Consider the following 21,372-nt stretch of genomic DNA (forward strand, 5'->3'; position numbering starts at 1 on the left):
TCCAAAGACACCATCTTGGACACACACTTCTTTCTAGTAATTTATTTTATATATTTATTTAACTAACCACAGTGGAGTTCCCTAGACTACAAATATTCTGCTTGTTTAACGCACCTTCATTTGCATTTAAATAACAAGATGATTAAGACAACTGCTTTCTACCTGTACGGTGTTTGATATGTCACGTGCAAGTTTCAGTCGAGACATAACTTTTTACTTAATCTAAACACCTTCCAGTTTTAACACATCACAGGATACCCTAAATTGCAAAACCCCGCAGGCTTTTTCTATCACAAATGCATTATCCTATTATTATCTTACCTATCTTCACTCAATTCAGTAGCTGGGGTTGTTCAGCCTGCAGAAGAGAAGGCTCTGAGGAGACCTTATAGCAGCCTTCCAGGAGTTAAAGGGGGCCTACAGGAAAGATGGGACAAACTTTTTAGCAGTTGTTGCGATAGGACAAGGGGTAAGGGCTTTAAATTAAAAGAGTGCAGATTCAGACTATATGTAAGAAATAAGTTTCTTTTATGCTGAGGGTGGTGAAACACTGGCACAGGTTGCCCAGAGAGGTGGTGGAGGCCCCATCCCTGGAAACATTCAAGGTCAGGTTGGATGAGGCTCTGAGCAACCTGATCTAGCTGAAGATGTCCCTGCTTATTGCAGGGGGGTTGGACAAGATGACCTTTAAAGGTCCCTTTCAAACCAAATCATTCAATGATTCCATACCAAAATGGCTGTTCACAATAATAATAAAAGTCATTGCTTGAACATGCAAAGGTATTTATTGAGGTGACTTAACAGAGGGCAGGCACATCATAACAGGAAGTTAAATACATTTACATGAAGGAGCTTCTGCTGGTGTTTAATTTCCCCGTGTCTCTGCGTTGCAGGTGTCGTGTGGGAGAGAACTGGTGGTACAGAGGGGAGCACTGTGAAGAATATGTGTCTGAGCCTCTGGTTGTGGGTATTGCGATTGCTTCCGTGGCAGGGTTCCTTCTTGTGGCCTCTGCTGTCATCTTCTTCTTGGCCAGGACCCTTCGCGACCAGTACACAAAGAGTGACACCGAGGACTCACAGGGGTAAGTGACACCATCTAATATTTTAAAATGCATCTGCTACAATAAGGATAATCCTGTTGTAAGTCTTATATCACACAGTTGACACGCAGCAGGATGTACAGGTGCCTCCAAATGCCAGGCTTCCTAAATCTATCTGCTGCCCTTCCAGGCTGCAGAGAAGCTCACAGTTTGTTTATTGCTCCCCCAGGCAGGGTGACAGCCTCTCATCCATTGAGAATGCAGTTAAATACAACCCCATGTATGAAAGTGATACGACTGGCTACAGCCATTATTACCGGAGATACCCTCAGCTAACGTCCTACAGTTCTACCAGTGCAGAGACATCCACAGACTACAGCAGTGAAGAGATCAGGCACATTTATGAAAACAGTGAGCTTACTAAGGAGGTAAATGACCTTGTTTTCATAGCGGCATGGGAAAGATCATGCGAACAATAAGCTTATTCCACACTTGTAACCCAAGAGGTGAACCCAGTCTTTCCCCAGCGTCTATGCTCTAGATAGCCAACGTGCAACTATGGCTGTTGCCACTATTTAAGAGGAGAGAAAAAGGATTTCTTTCCTTGCTTGCTATTAGGTACAGAGAAAGGAATGGGTGTGTTCTGGCCTATAATGAATTACGCATGGTAAAGGAGCTGACTGCTTAAGGAACTTCATGGGAGTTGGGGAGGTTTGCTATGTTGCTCAGCACAGCTTGTAGCTCTTAATGCCAACTACCTTATGTAAAAGTAGTTATACAGTGAAAACCTGGAGCCTCCAGGCCTTTTTACAGGTTTGTGTTTTTTAAAAAATTTAGGTCTTTCTATAACCTGTAAAGTTAGTTCACATCCTTCTCCTTTCTTCCTGTGTACAAGTATCCAAGGTTTACTCAAAGGCTAAAGAGAAGGGATTTACATCCAGGAACTAACCTCAAATCCTTAAGCAACCGTAAGAGGTGTGAATCCAGCCTGTAGCTGGGCTTGTAGGCAAAGCGTCTATGAGAGAGAAATGGTTTTGTTAAAGCCTGTTGAAATGCCGCACTCTATCCAAAGCCTGGTTTTGATTTAAAAGTGAAGTATTGCTGGACTCCAGTGAAGTGCTTCACTTGAGGGGAAAACAAACAAACAAACAAACAAAACCTCCAAAAAACCACCACCCCAAAAAAAGGTAAAGAAGAAATTTAGCATTGGAATGCCCAGTTTCTACTCCTTGAAATAGCAAAGCATAGGAGTTTTATTTTCCAAAAACCCAGAAATCAGTTATTTCAGTGGTATTCTAATTTCTGTTATGTACTTTCCATTGTGTTTCTTGTATTCTAGGAAATTCAGGACAGAATTCGAATTATAGAGCTCTACGCTAAAGACCGTCAGTTTGCAGAGTTCGTTAGGCAGCATCAAATGTGAGTGAAATGTCTGGATAACTAATTCCTTTCTCATGTTTTCTCATGCAGCCTTTACTACATTACTGTATTTTTCATATGAAAGATCTAGAAATGCTGGGACACTAGAGGTTAAGATTTCAGCATTATTTCTGAAGAGGTTCAACCCTTTTAAAGTACCGAACATAATCGTTGGTAAGAGCAGATAGCCCCAGAAGGTATGTTAAAAGCAGCGAGGAGGAATCCCAAGTTAATGGGTGTCAGAGAAGCACTGACATCTATTCAGGTTCTTCAAAGCACAGATAGAGCCTTCTTACCTCTTCGAGTGTCGTTACTACAGCCTGGTGTTCTATTTAAAATAGAAGTTTTAAAAGCATGTTAGTTTGTCTTGAGTTCTCAAGACTTGGCAACTAACCAAAACCCAAGCGATGACTAGTACAGTCCTGTCTGGTACGGTGGGCACCTACCACAAAAAACCTTGCAAATCCAAACAATTAACCGAGGTGAACTGCGTGCTGGGATGAAAGTTAATCATGAAAAAGGTCATGAAGGAATTAATTATTAGCGTACACGCTCCTATGAGCTGTACTCTCACTGTAGCAAGCAGCAAATTACAGCTAGCTGTGTCAGTTTGAAAGATACTGTAGTAAAATTCCTTGGGATCCTATTAAAAATAGCTACAGTAGTGCAAAAATGTTGTGTTTCAAGATCATCAACTATATTTTTCTTTTAATTGAAAATAACAGCAGTTCACATTTTTCCCTGTCAGTTGTTCATTTTTTCGTCTTGCAAAGGATCAGCATGTAAATTTTCCACAGCTGGAAAGTAGTAAGGGCTGCCTCATATAAAGCCTCGAATCCAATGTTTGAAAGAGACTAACTTAATCATTGCTTCTCTGTTTTTCATTTCAGGAAGCTGCTTTAAGAAAAAAAGAAATCAGTAGAACACATGTGGGAGATAAAGACTACCTTGTTGCCATAGCAATGGGCTCAGATGTAACTGCAAAGTTACTTATAGTCTTAACATTGCATGGATGGATACAGATGTTTTCTAAATGAATGGCTAAAATGTACAGATGTCTGTTTATCTCAATTACTTCTGGCTTTTCTGTGTAAAGTGACATTTTTAAGAGGTGATCAGAAGTGGCAGAGGTTATGAAAGTTCGTTTTTCTTTAACTCTGAAACAGACAGTGAAAGTTTGTATACCAAGGCAAAAAAAATCTCCTCAGGTAAGAGAAGATACATGCACAACCGAAATAAAATGCACATTTAAAATCCCCGTCTGGCATTTATCCCCTCACTGGAGGCTACGGTAGCGATTTCACAGGTATAAAGCACTAGTGGAAAGAAACAGTTGGTTTGCATGCAAATGATTTGTAGGGGAGAACTATTGTACTAGAATGATGTTAGTATTATTTTAAAGCATTCCCATTATAAACACGAACATAACCTCACAGGAAAAATTGTTCTTTTTGTACAGATGTACGTTTTGTCACCTGGCATTAGCGTAACAGAGCACGGCACTGAGCCTGCAGGCCTCCTAAAGGCTCTCCCCACCAAGAAGCATCACCAGTGCCCGTCAGTGAGCACACGCGGCGCCTGCGCAAGGCGGGGCAGTACTTCTGCAGGGCAGTACGGGGGTTTTAAAGCCAAGGTGGTTGTTTCTCCAGCTGCTCCTGACAGACACACAAGCTGGGGCACAAAAGGGCTTCTATCATACAAATGTTCTGTGAAGCTTAAGTGACTAACATTGACTTTTTTTTGTATGTAGACAGTTCGTTTGCTATTTTATAAGTTAATACGTATTATTTATTTGTTGTGTCTTTCCCTGCCAGCTTATTTTCATAATAGATTTAATTGTTGAGCTCGAAAGATGAACAGTTTAGTGATGAAATACTACAGTGGCATTTGTGCCCATCCTTTTTAAAAATATACTTAGTGTTTACTCAATGTTGAATTCAGCCAAGTAATATTTGAATTTTCTTTACGGAACTGGGCAACAGCCTGCCGTGAGCTCTGTTTCAAAATCAGGCTGTGGTATTTAAGTGCATGCATATTTGGGATGGCAGCACTTTCCGATGGGGAAGGGAAAAAATGAGATTATTCTTGGCTTAGTGGAAGTCAGTGTAGAATTCCTTAAACAAGAGAAGTCAGCCTGAAGCATTTAAAACCAGCTGAATTGACATGGGGACCTCCCAAGGCACAGGAACAGTTTTATCTTCAAGTTTCAAAGAGTTGTTTACTTTGTTGTTACAAAGTGGGTTGGGGCTTTGTTCAGTCACCCAGTGTCTCCTGTTTGAGGCATTAACACCACTGTCAGGGTTAGGGAACTAATAGTCTCACACCAGCTTCCACTAGCAAACAAGGCCAAGTTATCTGTTATTTTTACGAAGTCTGTAGTTCTCGGCCCACACGTGCCAACAGCCATCTGATACTTTTTAGAGTTAAATGATAGTGAGAATTACTTACTTGTCTATAGGCGGCTTAAGCTAAACAAGTGACTGTTTCAATGCAATTCTTCTACGTGTTCTGGAGGACCGCACTGGATCACTTGTGTAGTATCTTCTTGCCTTGAGTGACAGGGAATGGGTATCAGAGCCACAAATCTGTCAAAGAAATGCTTACATAAACCACTGCAAGCCCAAATAACGCAAGACAGCAGAGAGTAATACGGTGCTGCTGAGTATTGTTGTGACCCGACGTTACAAGACAGAGGCCCCATTCTTCTGGGTGATCCAAGGGCTCTCAGCTGGGCCAGAGTTTCTGAGGCACAGCCCGCTCCCTCCTGCCCCCGCAGCAGCACGGCTGAGCCATCCCGTTACACCAGGGCCTTGTGATCACGGTGACTGTGCAACGCAGGGAAGTCCTGGGCTCAGGGCAGGCATCAGCCTGTGACTTGTTTCTGTGCAGCTGGGCTGCCGGCCCCGGCAGCTTTGGCGCCGCTCCTGCTAAGTGCGGCAGTGGATGGCAGCTGGGATCGGGCACGTTTCAAAGGTATTCTGCTCTTTGCTGTGCACAAGCTGAGGAGAGCCTTGGTTCCACTGAGTATGAGGTATTTCAGTGTATATACAGTGAATCTTTGGAATCTTTTCTTTGTTTGTGTGTATACCTATGAACATAACGTTATCTTATTTTCACTACAATAAAAAATTATTTCCAAAATACTTTTTTCTATAAAGTCAATGTAGAGACCATGAGATTGATATGAAGATAGAAGGTATCTATCTTAGCCGTGATGATTTGTGCATGTAGGATCAGAAAGCTTGGGGGTTTTTTTAAGCAGTTGGTTAAACTGTTAAACTCCTTTGCTAAAAAAAGTGACGAATGTAGTTCATCATCGCTTGCAGGGCTATATTCTGAAAATTCCTGCTGGAAAGCACATAATTGAGTGCTTTCCTCTCAGTTAAGCTCTTTGCCCATTTTGAAGATCACAGAATCATAGAATGTGTTGGGTTGGAAGGGACCTTTAAAGGCCATCTAGTCCAACCCCCCTGCAGTAAGCAGGGACATCTTCAACTAGATCAGGTTGCTCAGAGGCTCATCCAGCCTGGCCTTGAATGTCTCCAGGGATGGGGCCTCCAACACCTCTCTGAGCAACCTGAGCCAGTGTCTCACCACCCTCCTTGTAAAGAACTTCTTCCTAATGTCTAATCTAAACCTACCCTGCTCTAATTTAAAACCATTGCCCCTCGTCCTATCACTACATGCCCTTGCAAACAGCCCCTCCCCGTCTTTCCTGTAGGCCCCCTTCAGGTACTGGAAGGCTGCTATAAGCTCTCCCTGGAGCCTTCTCTTCTCCAGGCTGAACAACCCCAGTTCTCTCAGCCTGTCCTCATAGGAGAGGCGTTTCGGCTCTAATCAAAGAGCCGAAATACGTTGTTAGTTGTGTGATCTTGAAGTCTTAAAACCAAAAACAAACAACCCCCCCTTCAAACCTCTTCATCTAAACTGTTTGATGATGCACCTTTACAACACACCAAGAAGGACTTAATGAACTTACTTACTTTCTTTGATACCTTCCCAATCCAAGGCAGAGACAAAGACCTCTAAAAAGTCTCATAAAAACAAAACTCCAAACCAGCACTGTATACAAATCTACCAGTACTCATTATCAGTTAACATGCAGTTTTTCACTTGCTAAAAGTAAAAAGTGCAGGTTTGAATGACTTTGTTTAATTTAAGAACACGGACAAAAGCAGTTATTGTTTACTGAACACTGACAAGTCCATCAGGTTCTGTGGCCCCCTACAGGCTTGAAACGCAGAAGAAAAGGAGGCCCCGCAGGACACTGCCAGCTGCCCCTTTAACAGAGGATCTCAAGCGTACAGTAACCCATTTTGGACCACAGTGCCATGTAGTGTGAGTTCTGCCTGTACTATTGTTGGGGTCTCCCAAGGCCTTCCCTTTTACACCTCAAGGCACCAGTCCACAGTGGTAGAATTCTACCATGGCTGGAAATTCAGAGAACCTGCATTCAGAGCTGTCAGACTGACCATTTCAGGAACTGTGTGCTTGCCTTTTATTTGGCAGCTTTTTAGCAAAGGACAGAACCTTGCCCAGCAAAAAGCTACCCAGTTACTCCGTATCTTTTAGCTATTTTGTTAAGGTCCAGTCTGTGGGCATCATGTACTGCTGAGTAACAATTTAATTCCAGAAAACACATTTCTTCAGGTCCTCAGAGACAGCTGAAACTATGATTTTCTCCTATCTGTCTCCTCCAAAACAAGGATGCGTGGATAAAGTTTAGATTTTTAAGAACTTACAGCTTAATTGATAAAATGGAAAAAGCCTTTAACAATCAAGACTTTCACTCACGTTTCTCATCAGACCTGCTGGAATTGGTCATTGTTGTGAAAGGTTGCAAAAGGAACACGAGAGGACTCTCAGAACTCTTCCTCATGGAGTCAGCAAAGAGCAGGCATGCTAAGGTGCTAGAGCTCCATCGCACGGACAGTCATCTCATCCTATTAAAACACAAAGCAAAAATATTCACCAATACCAATTTACCTATCTATCTGTAAGCACTGTAGGACAGCCATGGACTGACTTTGTACAGTATAGGAAATGTGACGGGGCACTAGGGGCATTGTTACTATTTAAATATTAGTAGAAAGCTCACAGGAATTTAATGGCACTTTGTTTACTTGAAGTGTACTATAACACCAGCAGCAGTTCTGTCTTATCTTTCCACTACTTGATCCCGCTTGGGAACAGACACCTTATGTTCTACATAACATCCATCCATTTGCTTTGGTTTCTCAACTGCAAAAAAAATTATCCAAAGCTATTTCCGGGCCGGGAAAGGAAATTTTTTTCATTTGTCAGTTCAAGCGGGAAAGTTTTGGTTTTGCCACATTCAACACTAGCTGGCTCTCCTACTCCACATTATTAACGATCCCCAGGAATTTTAGTTGAGTTCCTGTCCTGTTGGACTCTCGCCCGTGCTGCCTCTCACCCTCCTTGCTGGGTCTCCCACTGCACTTAGCAGTAGGAAGCACGCTCTGGGCAGGCAGCTCGGCTTGGAGGATGACAGCAGGTTGCAGGACTAAAATGAGAGCTTGCCTGAGGTGCTACAGCTGTTCAGAAGGAGCCAGCTGAACACCACCTCAAAACCTCTGCTTTTAGTTTTCCCGTGTTTCCAACTCAACACAAAGCCAGATTTCAACTTTTGTTTGTTTCAGGATGAAAAATACCCTCAGTACTGGAATTTTGTGGGATACATGCCAAATTATTATTTTTAAAAATCAACTCTACCGTCAGCACAACTAAGGACTATGTTTCTGTATTAAATATATAAGTTGGAGTAAACTACACTTAAAGCTTGATCTTTTATTAGGGACTCCCCCCCTCAGCTCTCATTTATACAACCAAAACAACAAAAAATACTACCTGTCTCAAATCACTGGAGGTTGAAGTGTTATTCAAAAGTCTCATATTAAACACAAATCAGAGTTAGCGTTAACTGGAGTTGCGACTGCATCTCCACAGCTGATTACCAGATGGGGAAACTATGCCTTTCTGGAAAGGCTGACGTAGCTTGAACAGAAATGAAAGCAGGAACAATAATGGATACGGCCATACATCAAAACTTTTATGCAGTAATGTGGGCACATGGCTGGATTAAAGAGGGCACGGGAAGAGGCAGACTCCCAGCGCTGAGCATACAAGCAATCCCAAGAGCAAAAGACCTCCATCTACTCATGGGAGGCAGCTACAGGGAAATTCGCTCAGCTCCACCTAAAGAGGATTACCACAGAGATTAGATGATCTCTCACCCCAGAAAGGGAGGGGGATGCAAAGCACTTCCAGCAGCAGTGCAGGGCTCGAGTCTCCGAGCATGACCTACAGGTAACTGCTGGCTGCAGTTCACTCTCCACAGTTCCAGGCATCTGCTCAGTAAGGGAGGGGCTGTTGTTCCCATTCCCGTTTTCAGATGGGAAGATCAGAAGGCTTTGATCCACAAAAATGGTTTATACAGTTCTCCAGTAAACCAGAGACTGCTGCCACAGCTTCCTTTTCTCTTTTTTTGGTCTTTTGTTATGTCTTATTTAAAATTTTGATTAAAAATCCAAACCAAAACAATCAACACCAGCACCACACCACCCCAAAAAAACCCCCACCTTTCCACACTTACTTTTCTAGGGTTCACTTTGTACCTGCTCCCCTTAGGGATGGATGGAACCCCACAGCCATGGTGGGAAGGCAGTGTGGTTCTAATAGAGCTTCTCCATAAGGAGTTCTCACTTTGCCCTTACCACCACAGCGGCACTTATAATGTCAGCTCGTGCAGGCCTGCTTTAAAAACATCAAACCAACCAACCCCGCACTGAAATATCCTCCCAAGGCCTGCAGTGAACACAGCTGGGAGCCTCATACATGCAGAGACTGACCTTTCAAGAGAGTCAAATCTTTTGCATTATGCATATAGCTCCTCACAGGGACGCGTCACATCTAACCCAACACTGAATACACCAGACTAACAGAAAGCAGAACAGGCGCATAGAAGACTTAAAAGTAAGGCTGATGGTAAGTGTTTTGGGGCTATCTCTCAGGACTCCACTGACATTTTTCAAAGGGCAAAGCACGTAAGGGTTTTGCGCTTACCTGCCAAGAAAAAAGGAAACAGAAGCTGCTGGTAAGGCATTCAAACACAGTTTGCAGGCAGCACAAACCAGTCTCCAAAAAGGGATCATTTAGCCTGGAAAGAAGGAAGGAAGTCACGTTAGGAGCAACAGGTTATTATTTTTAAGGTTTTTTTCTATATATGGAAGAGGAGAAACATTCCGTAATACCTATGGTTCGATAGACATTCAAGTCAATATGCTGCTCCTGGCTAAGTATCCTTAATATTGCTTTGTGGAAGGGGAGAGCAGAAACCTGACGGTTTTACCCAGTCAGGCCCTCTGCAACCTGCCGCTGCCACATCCAGAGATAAGCAGGGAGGAGGCATTAAGTACAGCACGTGTATCTAGCAAAGGAGGTTAACTGGAAAATTTTACTTCTGAAATATTAGTGAGGGATGTGCGTGACCGAGTATGGCTGAGGTTCTGCCGTTTTGCTGCACAGCACCTATTTGAGAACTGTCTTGTATCGAGTACCCCCAGCTGTCTGTGAACAAACTTGTAAACCATCAGCCGTTCCTCTCCAGCTGGAGCATTGCACAGTGTCCCACGTCATGATATAAAAACTTGATTAGCTGTGCTGACCAGTACGTTCCATAAACATATAACAAAACTTCCCACTGTTTAATTATTTGTGTGCAAAAACCAGATGATTTTATAACACGAAAAACTTGAGCTGGCAGGTCGTGGGGAAAAAAAACCACCAGAAACCCCAGCAGAAATAGGAGAGCTATTCAGCCCTGTAATATAGAAAACCAAAGATGTGAATTCTTCAACCCTCTTGTAAATCTCTCGTGAACATTTTTTAAACCACCTCTAGTTAACTAAGCCTCTTGATGTACAAAGTCAAAATGATTGTGCACAGCCCCCGTTCTGCTCTGGGAACTGGGAAACCTCAAATCTAGCAAACAGCAGTCGGCAAATGGAGGATGCATTCAACGACCAAATTTGAAAACCAAAAGTATTTATCCAGTTTTAAATGTCAGACCACGCAAAAAAAACCCCAGGCAATTCATTATGAAAAACAGGCCTGATACAGCAAAATAGAATTACGTACTCTTCGATGGGATTTTTCTAAGATCATCAGCTGTCCACACAGCTGGAGTTACTGGATCATTTCAGGACTTCTGCTGATCTACACCATTCTTACCTCAAAACCCTGCCACTTTGAGCTTTCTTTGCTCTAGTTAGTGGAAACAGGATCAAAGGGCTTCAGCTTGGAAGGGCCTAATTAGAACTTGGTTCAAATCAAAGAAGCGTTCATCCCAGCCCACTAGCAACAGCAATACTGACTGCTCCACATCTGCGTCAACTGGATCCCACTTCAAGGTGCTTTTGGGGGTGGGAAGAAGTGGCAAAAGAAGGGGTGAAAAATGGGCAAAAGACAAAGTTTGCCTACAGTCTGGGTCAGCAACAACATGTCACAAACAAAAGTCTAAGTGAAATTGTAGCAATGGAAAACAATCAGTCCTGTCCACCTCTGGTTTTAAAGGTCCTTACAAAGCGCAGGATAAAGGACAGATGTGTTTTCACAAGAGGAGTGAAAGGAGCAGAATTCCTTGAGCTTTGGACGAAGCCTGGAGGGACACTTCCACTGCAGGACATGACAGACTCTAGGAAATACTCATTTCAATTTTGTGTCTGTTTGGTATGTGCACTGAAACATCTGCTCTGCTTGTCTGCGCACAGAGCTTGGTAAAACTGGAGTTAAAAATCTAACCTCTGAAATGAACTATGAAATGAACTAGAGCCAAGGCAAGGAATACCTTCAGACTGGGGGAGGAAGGGCTGAGGGGAAGAGCACTCGAGTTTCTTGCTAGTGCCAAAGCTCACAATTTGAAATCTCTCTACCTTTCCACATTTTTTTCCATGAATATATAAAGAAAAAGCAAACGCTGTTTCAGGTTTGTGTTTTTTTTTTTTTTTTCCAAAACATAGGTCCTTCCTTAACTTTGCAAATGAACTTCTCTATTTTTATTAACCTCTATCCATAACTACTGCATATTCAGACACCTACCCCCAAACTCCAATCCTCCATGCCACTATGGCAAAACTTTTATCTGTAGCAGCTTCCAGATACCACTCTGAATCTAAACTTCCTTTATTCAGAGGCTGAGAACAGAATGTCCTCCTACCAAGCCACTCATGTCTTCAGTTTCAATCTTTCTGTAACAAAATACTGCAAGAGCTTTTTCCAAAGCAGGTGTAGTGGTTTTTGCTTTGTTTTGTTTTTAAAATCAAAGTGCAGCAGAGGATTTCGCTAAGATACAGGACTGTTTCATCGATCACTATTTAAGATGCAGGATCTATACAGACTGTCATTACAATTCAAGGGCACGGCTGACAGTCTGCGCCTCTATACTTGTTGATCTGGGGCACAGATATTACACTTTCTCCACTTTTAATGGTACCAAAAGGTGACCAAATAGCCATGTCTGGAGTCTCATTCTCCATCCCAAGAAGCAAGAAGAGATATATCAGCCTACTCTAGTTACAAGGTTTTTGGTTGACTCCAACTCACTAAATCTCATTTGCAGCTGCCTTCAAAATACCGTATGGACATATGTGGTTCTCCTGAGCACCAGCAAGAAAGCCAAAAGCAACCACAGCCTGCCAAGCAACTGTCAGCTCAGTAAAGTTGCCATATAACATGCAGACCACAAACAGTCAACATCATACTAAAAGGGAAGACTATTAGCTTAGCTTGGACTCAGGCCAGCGGTCTGCGTGTAAAGATCCTGTGCAGGGTAGCACAGACTGAAGCTCAGTGTAAGTTAATTTGCCTTCTTGGGTAAGCTACTCCACATGGACTATGAGGCCACTCAGGCTGCTTCCGGCACTGTGCACGGCAAAGCTGGCTCCAAGCCTGTAGCAGGGGAGTACACAGAACAACACAAGTGATGGCTGGATGGTCACGCTCAAAGAGTTGCGGAAAACGACTTGATGTCCAAGTGGAGACCAGTGATGAGTGGAGCTCCTCAGGCGTCCGTACTGGGACGGGCACTGTTGAACAGCTTTGTCAGCGACATGGACAGTGGGATTGGGTGCACCCTCAGCAAGTTTGCTGACGACCCCAAGCTCTGTGGAGCAGTCGATGCACTGGAGGGAAGGGATGCCATCCAGAGGGACCTGGACAGGCTTGAGAGGTGGGCCCATGCGAACCTCATGAAGTTCAACAAGGCTGAGTGCGAGGTCCTGCACCTGGGTCAGGGCAATCCCAAGCACAAATCCAGGGTGGCTGGAGAATGGATTGAGAGCAGCCCTGAGGAGAAGGACTTGGGGGTGTCGCTTGATGAGAAGCTCAACATGAGCAGGCAATGTGCACTTGCAGCCCAGAAAGCCAACCACAACCTGGACTGCATCAAAAGCCGCATGGCCAGCAGGTTGAGGGAGGTCTGCCCCTCTACTCCATTCTGGTGAGACCCCACCTGGAGTACTGTGTCCAGCTCTGGGGTCACCAACATAAGAAGGACACGGACCTGTTGGAGAGGGTCCAGAGGAGGGCCACAAAGATGATCACAGGGCTGGAGCACCTCTGCTATGATGACAGCCTGAAAGAGTTGGGGTTGTTCAGCCTGGAGAAGAGAAGTCTCCAGGGAGACCTTGTAGCAGCTTTCCAGTACCTAAAGGGGGCCTACAGGAAAGACAGGGAGGGACTCTTTATCAGGGAGTGTAGCGACGGGATGAGGGGTAATTGTTTTAAACTGAAAGAGGGTAGATTTAGATTAGATATTAGGAAGAAATTCTTTAATGTGGGGGTGGTGAGGCACTGGAACAGGTTGCCCAGGGAAGTTGTGGATGCCCCATTCCTGGAAGTGTTCAAGGCCAGCTTGGATGGGGCTTTGAGTAACCTGGTCTAGCGGAAGGTGTTCTATGATTCTATGACCTTAAATAAGCTCCCAGAACCTCAGAACAGTCTCATCCCAGTCTAGTGAATTCTTGGCAGCAGTGACAGTAAGGCCATCGTTCACAATAAAACATTTTTTGTAGTAATTATTAGATATTCTCCACCAGAACACATACCACTTCCCAACTTATCACACTTATGTGCAGTCTGTCTCTCTGCTGAGGCTGCCAGTGACAGTCCGTATCCACTGGAGACTGCAATGAGATGACCAGCTCATTTCAGGTAAGCCCCAACTCACTGTCCAAGGACAGTTAATTTTCTACTTGGCTCTGAATCTCAGGAACACTCACATAAAAAGAACACAAACCCAAATACACTAACCTACACTTCATCTGAACATTGTCCACATAAATAAGCACGGACGTTAATGAAAGAGAGATGTCAACACTAAAAGGTGTTGAAAATTATTTTAGGAATAACGAATGCTTCAGGGATTAACAGTACCATATGGTACCTTTCAGCTCCAACTTCCTGGTACAAATCCAGCTAGAGCAGCTTGGATAAAAACCTTTACCATCTGGTGACTTATTACTTTATGGAAAATAAACAGGTGTTTGTTATCACACACACACAAAATCCACCACCATAACTGGAAGTCTTGTTGCATTTCTCAGTAGAGAGATCAAAGAGGGCCAGCATACTCTTCTCTTCCCCCAGTACAACTAGTCTATTTACGTGTGGAGCGAGGACAGCTGAATGCCAAATACTACTACCACCCACTATCAGAAATTAAAATAAGACATACCATGCTTCCAGCAACAGTCTTTTTCAGGGAACAGGAGGATTTATGGCTTTCAAACCGAAATCTCATCTGCTGCTCCCCCACACCCCCCATATCCCCTGAAGCAAGAGATGCAACAATATTCTCCTTCCCTACAAGCTTTATCTTGCTTGTTTTCTTAGACCACCACTGCTATAACAGCGCTGCTATAAAATATTTCACATTTAGCAGCCCTCATATCAGCCTTAACAAGGGAGCCTGTAGTAATCAGCATCCATACCTCAGTGACTTCATTTATCCTTTTTTATTCAAGAGTACTGTCCGAGTTCGAGTCACCTGGTTTGGTTATAAATTTGCTCTCCCGTGCTATAATTTCTTCCTATGAGTTAGAAAGGAGATTTTAAAAAAAATATTATTATCATCATATGAAATATGCAAGCATCTACTATTAGTTTTAAACTTAATAGCAACAGTTACCTAAGTATTCCCTGGGTTTCCTCTTCTCAATTTTCATGGAAATCACTTTTTGTATAGCAGAATTTACTGGCTATTTAATACCTTATCTTTCTTAGTGGCATACAGGAGCTTCTCTGAATAACTTGAAACTGGAACAGTCAGAAGATAATTTGTTTGCCTTCTTTAAAGCTCTATTTTTATCCTGCGGCAAGTAGTGTTTTTTTGGCTAAGGCTTAATGCAGTTACTTTCATATCCCATAATGACCAGGAGCACAAATCACATCAGAGAAATCTCTTAAGTTTCCTTGGCAAATCTGCACCTGTTCTTTTGTAGCCTCTTAATCAAAAAACCCAGTAAGTATTCTTATTTCATTACCCCCTCCACACTTTGAACACTACAGATCAAGAGCACGGTAATGCAGACCAGAGACTTTCTATTATTCCTCCTTTGAACGTTTTATCAGTATGACTAACACATGTCAAGTAAGACAAAGCTAGAAATAACTGAGAGAGACTTGTTAAACCAAAGATCTGCCAGAAACATCATCCTACAAATCATATTTTGTCTCTTCATACACCAGTAACACTAGCTCCCTGGTCTGACCACCTGTGTCTGGATGCACTGTCTGGCAGGGCTCCCCAGGGAAAATTTTCATGCATCTGCTAGACTTTTCCAGGTATTTTTGAGCTTTTTTATCCTTACTCTGCCAATTACACACATACTAAAATAAAGTATCAGTGACTACGAAGTTGCTAATATTCAGGGCCAAAAGCGGCCCTGTACGACAGAGAACAGTTTGCATTGGTTCAAAATGACCAAGCTCCAGCCCCTAGTTTAAACACAGCATGCACCCAGGTCTCACTTAACAACTTCTCCGTTCACTTCCAGTTCTTGTATGCTATTGATTATACAGCTGCTGGACCACAGTGGAGGTCCTGGGTGAATTAACGTGCAACGTTTCAAGGGGTGCTCTCCCCCCAGCTAAGTGCAATGCATGAACACTTACTGAAGAATTTCAAAAGGACCAGAAAGCGCACGGGCCCAGATGCTGTCAAGTCAGCCACTGCCTGCTAGAAAGGCTTAACCCATTTTAGGATTTGCTTGGCACTTATCCATTTAAGATTTTAATCCACCGCTTTTGTCCTTCAGATTCTTCTATGGATTTGTGGCACAGACAGAAGGCAAGACTGGCTAATTTGAGCCTTGCTTTCGGACACCTTCCTTGTCGGTCCTGACAAGTTTCTTGTCTCGTGTCAAAATGAATGGCCTCTCTTTGTCAGCTGGTGCACTAGTCCAGCATGCCTTCACAGGAGAACAGAAAAAAACAGGCAAAAAAAGCGCTATTTGATGCATGTTTAAATGCAATTACAAGACGGCTGAAACTCGACAAGACTCCTGAAAAAGAGGTAAAGGGACAAAGTCTGCTTTGAAAGGGACCACAAAACATCACCAGAAGTTTGCACTGCTCTAACAAAAGGTAAATCAGGAACCACAGGAGGTACCAGGGATTCTGTGTCATCCCCACAAAACCAGCCCAAAACAGAGTGCAGTGTCATTTGCAAGACAGAGCCGGTGGCTTATTGGAGGCTACATAAAACCAGAGCAAAACTCCCAAAAGGTTTGGTAAGCTGTCCATCTCGCAAAAAGGCCACAGCCTAAGCTACCAGTGCCTTCCCACAATTTCCAGCTTCTCTGGGACCATGCTTCCCAAAAGACAGAGAAATGCTCTTACTCTCAACTGAGAACTCATCATTGGTTCATCTGCACATTGCAAAGACCCCTGCAGTAAACTCAGAAGCTTTGCTGTCCATGTAGAAGCATACATCATCATACCCATAGACGCAGTAACATTCTTCTGGGCAAGCTTAAATGCAGATATCAGACCTACGTGCTGATAACTTGATTTACCTTTGTAGCAAAATACAAAGAAAACTGCCTCTAACTTTGTAATTAGGAGGGTCCAGATGCTACCTTTTTGGACCTTCACTTTCAGAGGAAGACTCTCGGCCTGTGGAACTGCCCATGCAACAAAAGACCCCTCAGCAAAGTTAGGGTGGAGCCTACAGGCAAAACAGATCACTCAAGCACTCAGTATCGGCCACCCTGGTAACTTTGGGTACCATAGGTGCAATTGCAGAGGCTGCTAAACCTACCTAAGAGTGTTGCTTCGCACCTCCTCCCTGTGCCCACCCGGGCACTTCTGCTGCCAGTGTGCCGTGGCTAGAGGTTACACGGCCTTGTGCTCAGCTGAAGCGGGGAGCCCAAGCCAGCAAAAAGCCCAAGGCCTAACAAGCATTTTAGCTATGTCATATCAGTTGGCTGTCCATCTGGCTTCATCAGTGCCAATGCTGGCAGGGGAGCAAGGAATGCTTTCTGAGGACAAGGGATGGTGGGACTTCTCTTTTTGACGGTGACCTACATGTTTAGGTGCGGTTTCATGATCAGTGTAAGTCATAGTGGGTGCTTGGTACCTGACTGGCAGACCACACAGCCTACTTTCTATATGAACACTACTACTATTTGCCCATTGGCTTCTTCAGTATTTTACAATATTCCTTTAAAGGCCTCTAAGTGGGATTCCTACGAATACTTCAAATTATCAGAATATCCGAGGAAAAAAATCAGACTCTCAAATCCAGCATTGTCCTTTTCTGTAGAGAGAAGGGAAAGTACAAGGGAGAAAAATACTTTCATGAGTACATGTTTGCATACATTTTGAGGTGGGACATCCTCTCTTTCTTTGTTATTGAAGACAAAGTCTGAAGGACTGCAAAATCTTTTAATTCATTAATGACACAAAAATATGGACGCAACTGTGCCTAGATTTTACATGTTCAGTTAACCATTTCAGCTCAGTCTCCAGGCAGGGAGGGGGGAATAAATAAATAAATGAAATAAAACCTCAAATGCAGACTTTTTTTTTTCTTAATGATACACCACTGCCTACCAACCATCCGCAGATTGCAGTGCTATTAGAAAAAAAAAAACCCACAGAAAAAAGGTGTGTGCACTAATAGTATATTCTCTATTTCTTGTTTGTCGTTTTCCCTGCCCCGGTTTCTCTTTTAGTTCCAGATTCTTTGCTCTCTCCTTTAATTTTCTCAACTTCTCCCATCCCTTAACTGCATTTCTTATAGTATGAATATAAGCTTTCATTTTCTCCCTTCAGACAGTGGGACTTGAATGAGTCTTGCCCACTGAATGGCACCTGACATGATTTTCTCATGCCTCATCTCAGGTGTCTCAACTGTAAACGTTACTTGGTGTCTGCTTATATCCAGTTGTCTTTCCTTGATCACACTGTTACGTGCCAAGTTCAACAGCATCAGCTTACAATTGAAAAGAAGGACTAAAAAGTGTCCGGCTTGCTATTCACCTGTAATAAGAGAAGCTGTCTGAAGCTGGAGGCATCTTCATCTTGCATACAAAGCCATTTAACAAGATCCAGTGACCTGATGGTGAACTTAGGAAAAATTGGACAACAAAAGAGAAGCAGTATTCCTGCGTTTAATCATGCAGTGATTCTGGAAGCGCTGCTCAGATGCTAGACTCACTCCCACTTGGAGTCCTCAAACCCAGATACTCTGCCCCCCAGCTTTCTAAAAAGGGATACCTGAATTTAACTGCCAAGAGAAAAATGTGATGGCCACTCTTGAAAGTATCTGACAGCAATACCTTTTGGCATGAGCATGGGTACTTCATCCTTGTCCTCATTTGCACCCCAGATGCAGCTGACCACACAAAACTAATAAACTGCTTCAGCCTTCACCATCTGTCCTCATTCGCTTTTGGCAATTCTGCCTTACGTTCTGTACATGACTACCATGATATAGATGAGCCTCAGGGTACAGTACCACTTACATGAAACTGGGTTTACTAGGCATAAAAATCAGGATCTCTTGTGTAATACGTGTACAAAAACATAACTTTGTACACAGACAGAGCTATTCCAGCCAGCGGTTTTGCACTCTCATGTTCTCTGAAACAGAGATGAAAACAAGGACCAAAGGGGTCAAAGCTACTGAAAGTTAATGCATGCACACACACAGACACCATTATGCTAGAAGTTTCCCCAGTGGCTCATATTCTTATTTCTGTCAGGTGCACAGGGAGCTTCTTCCCTCAAAAATTGTATCTACTCACATGGCTCAAATACAAATTACACAAACTGTTCACAAAGGAATTCACAAAGGGTTTTGATTCATTTTTTATCAAGTCTTGTATCCTGACCTGAGTTTCGCATCTTTTTTTTTTTTCCAGACATTCTGTAATGGTTTTAAATACAACATGGCCAAAAATAATCTCTTAAAATCTATGTATTTTTCTTCTGTGGAGATACCACACCTGTGATACTGACCACAGCACCTTTGTCTCTCTCTCCTCCCTCTATAGCCCATGCCTGCTATTTCTTTACCCGCAGTACCTACAGAACCTGATCTCTCTCATCAGCCTGATCATTTCTGATGCCAGCCCCATAACACTCTTGACTGGGACAGCCACCAAAGTCACCACTGGTCTTTCTATACTGACCTCATTTCCTGAGAGCTATTCAGCGTACTACTGCTTAGATGGTTACCCTAGCTGGTAGCTTCAGTTGCACTTCCTTCACTGATCCGCCACCCTCACAAGCGTCGCAGCTCTGTCAGGGCTCATTCTCTGTCTCCGGGAACATAGTTACCTGCTCTTCCATTTCACTGCTCCACTGTACCTCCATCCATCCTATCCCACGTTGTGCCACCATCCTTTGCTGTCCCACCGTCTGTACTACCCCCAATAGAAAACTATTGCCCACTACTGTCTGTAAAGATTTTCCTGTCCTCCTTCCAATCAGCTCTTTGAACCACTTTTAATCATGATTCCCCACCCCAACCCCACAAACAGACATGCTTCCCCAGTAGGAAACCTACCCAACAGATCTACCCAATTAGAGCTGCTAACTTAAAAAAACCCACCAATCCAAAGTTATCAAAACCTAAGAAAACCACTGAGAAGGTTAGAAAAGGAACTTTAACTTCTTTGTAATAATACAAAGAACTATACCCCATTCCCAGTTATATACAAATATATATATATACAGACACACAAACACACCTTCTCATAATCTGAAACTATCTCTGGGCTTGTACATTTAGTTTTCATAATCATGTTAAATTTTCTCTGCTCTGGGCCATAGTCCTAGCTCCTTCACAGGCTTTCTATGTTATCTTAGGCAAGTTACTAAATATCTGGAAGTCTGGAGAACTTGGTTCCCCTCCACTAGAATCAACAAAAGTAGTCAGCTCGCTCAGATTCATGAGAGGGCAAACAATTCTGACCTGTACGCCTGTCTCCCAATCTATTAATTTTGCTCCTCTAATAATTAGACAGGGATAACATTAGTGCCTCATCTGGGTGCTCAAGAGGACAATTAAGCACTTGAGGAAGGTATACACAAAAGCTGTACAAATGAATTGCAGTAAAAGAACAAAACTAAAACCCAGCAAAACCCAACAAATATGGCCAACAATAAACATAAAGCAGAGAAACACCTCAAACCCTAATTGTGGAGGACAAATAAAGATTTATGAAAGATCCTGTCAGCTACTTGACATGTATTACCTCTCCTCCAAGTTACATCTAAGAAAACTCTCCATGTTTATATTGTTCACCTTCCTAGGCATTTCACCTTGTGTCTCATTAACCACAACGTCAGCGTCTAGTAAGATATCAAGTGGCATTACTAATTGTTGTCGACTTAAAAACTGCATGCTGAACTAGCAGCAAAAGAGCTTATTAGAAAGAATAAAGGAGAAAACCTGGCCAAAATTCTCTTTAATTTTCATTTATCCTTTAAGGACAATCAGAAGAACAGATGGTTTATCATTCCTGCACAGCTCCTGAGTAAAGAGAGCTGATCCATTTATTTAAGAGCCTTACCTCCTGTCAGCCCTGTGTTTGGGAAATGGCATATTGCAAGGTTTCCCCTTATTACAAGACTGCTTTCCGAACAGGCCTGGAAAAATTTAAGCTTTCCTGTCAGTCAGATGAGCCCCTTTATCCCATTTGGCGACAAACCTTGGATAAAAATAGACTGCCATCTGACTAAACAACTGCAAGACACATGCTGGAATGCAACTGATCTGAATATTAGTTAATCAGTTGATGCCTCTCCAGCAACACGTTATGACTGCTCGGAAAGCATATGAGACTATCTTCAATAGTGCACTTGAAAAAAATTTAAATTAAAAGCGGGCATTTGGCTTTTTTTCTTCCCTATTTTAAAGAAGGCTTGTTAACTTGAGCCTTCTCCATGAGTTCCCTGTAGAAGTCTCATGCTGTTTTCTTTTCACCTTTTGTGCTTCTCTCTCCCTTTTCACTTTTTGGGACAGAAGGGAAAGATAACAGACTCAAAAGTGAACGTAGCTCAGAAGGCCTAAAAGACTTCTGCGTGAAGACTTTGATGTAACACATACCAGTCCACCAGTCTGGCATATGAGAATGACTGTTGTTGGCTATTGGGAAGGACAAATACAGATCAGTCTTTGTGACAGTAAAATATTCCATGGTACCCTGATGGTATTAAGAGTATTTTGGTTTTATTGACAGAAACGTCTTCTGTCTAAAATAAATTAAAAAAAAAAAAGTTTGAATCAATCACTAATACAAGTTAGAAAGAGTCAATAAAGTAACTGAAGTGAAAGAGACTCCTCCTTTCTGGTCAACACATACTTCATCAGTTTAATCTTTTG

The 21,372-nt window shown here is 42.9% G+C and overlaps 1 protein-coding gene and 1 long non-coding RNA gene across 13 annotated transcripts in view; one reads left to right on the top strand and one right to left on the bottom strand.

The window, feature by feature from the left end:
- IMPG2 (interphotoreceptor matrix proteoglycan 2) overlaps nucleotides 1-5,570 on the top strand; it is a 64,986-nt gene extending 59,416 nt beyond the window's left edge. For 8 of the 9 annotated variants that reach the window (XM_063349965.1, XM_063349936.1, XM_063349974.1 and 5 more), the window contains 4 exons: nucleotides 894-1,082; nucleotides 1,270-1,468; nucleotides 2,380-2,459; nucleotides 3,350-5,570. In XM_063349965.1, the coding sequence (XP_063206035.1) occupies nucleotides 894-1,082; nucleotides 1,270-1,468; nucleotides 2,380-2,459; nucleotides 3,350-3,362 (481 nt within the window). In that variant the 3' untranslated portion in view covers nucleotides 3,363-5,570. The remainder of the gene's footprint in view (nucleotides 1-893; nucleotides 1,083-1,269; nucleotides 1,469-2,379; nucleotides 2,460-3,349) is intronic. The other variant, XR_010073043.1, reaches the window with a different exon arrangement.
- LOC134522464 (uncharacterized) lies at nucleotides 901-20,652 on the bottom strand. Of its 4 annotated transcripts, XR_010073063.1 has the most exons (7): nucleotides 14,665-14,772; nucleotides 14,468-14,566; nucleotides 9,543-9,636; nucleotides 7,254-7,402; nucleotides 4,908-5,044; nucleotides 1,990-2,055; nucleotides 948-1,038 (listed from the first exon to the last, which is right to left on the bottom strand). It is a non-coding gene; the product is annotated as an uncharacterized LOC134522464 (long non-coding RNA). The 4 variants fall into 4 exon arrangements; XR_010073062.1 differs by lacking the exons at nucleotides 1,990-2,055; nucleotides 14,665-14,772 and adding an exon at nucleotides 20,561-20,652 and having other exon boundaries at nucleotides 901-1,038; XR_010073060.1 differs by lacking the exon at nucleotides 1,990-2,055 and having other exon boundaries at nucleotides 901-1,038; nucleotides 14,665-14,771.
- Nucleotides 20,653-21,372: the final 720 nt, after the last annotated feature.

The sequence above is a fragment of the Chroicocephalus ridibundus genome, chromosome 1 (genome assembly GCF_963924245.1).
Source record: "Chroicocephalus ridibundus chromosome 1, bChrRid1.1, whole genome shotgun sequence".
Taxonomy (NCBI): Eukaryota; Metazoa; Chordata; class Aves; order Charadriiformes; family Laridae; genus Chroicocephalus; species Chroicocephalus ridibundus.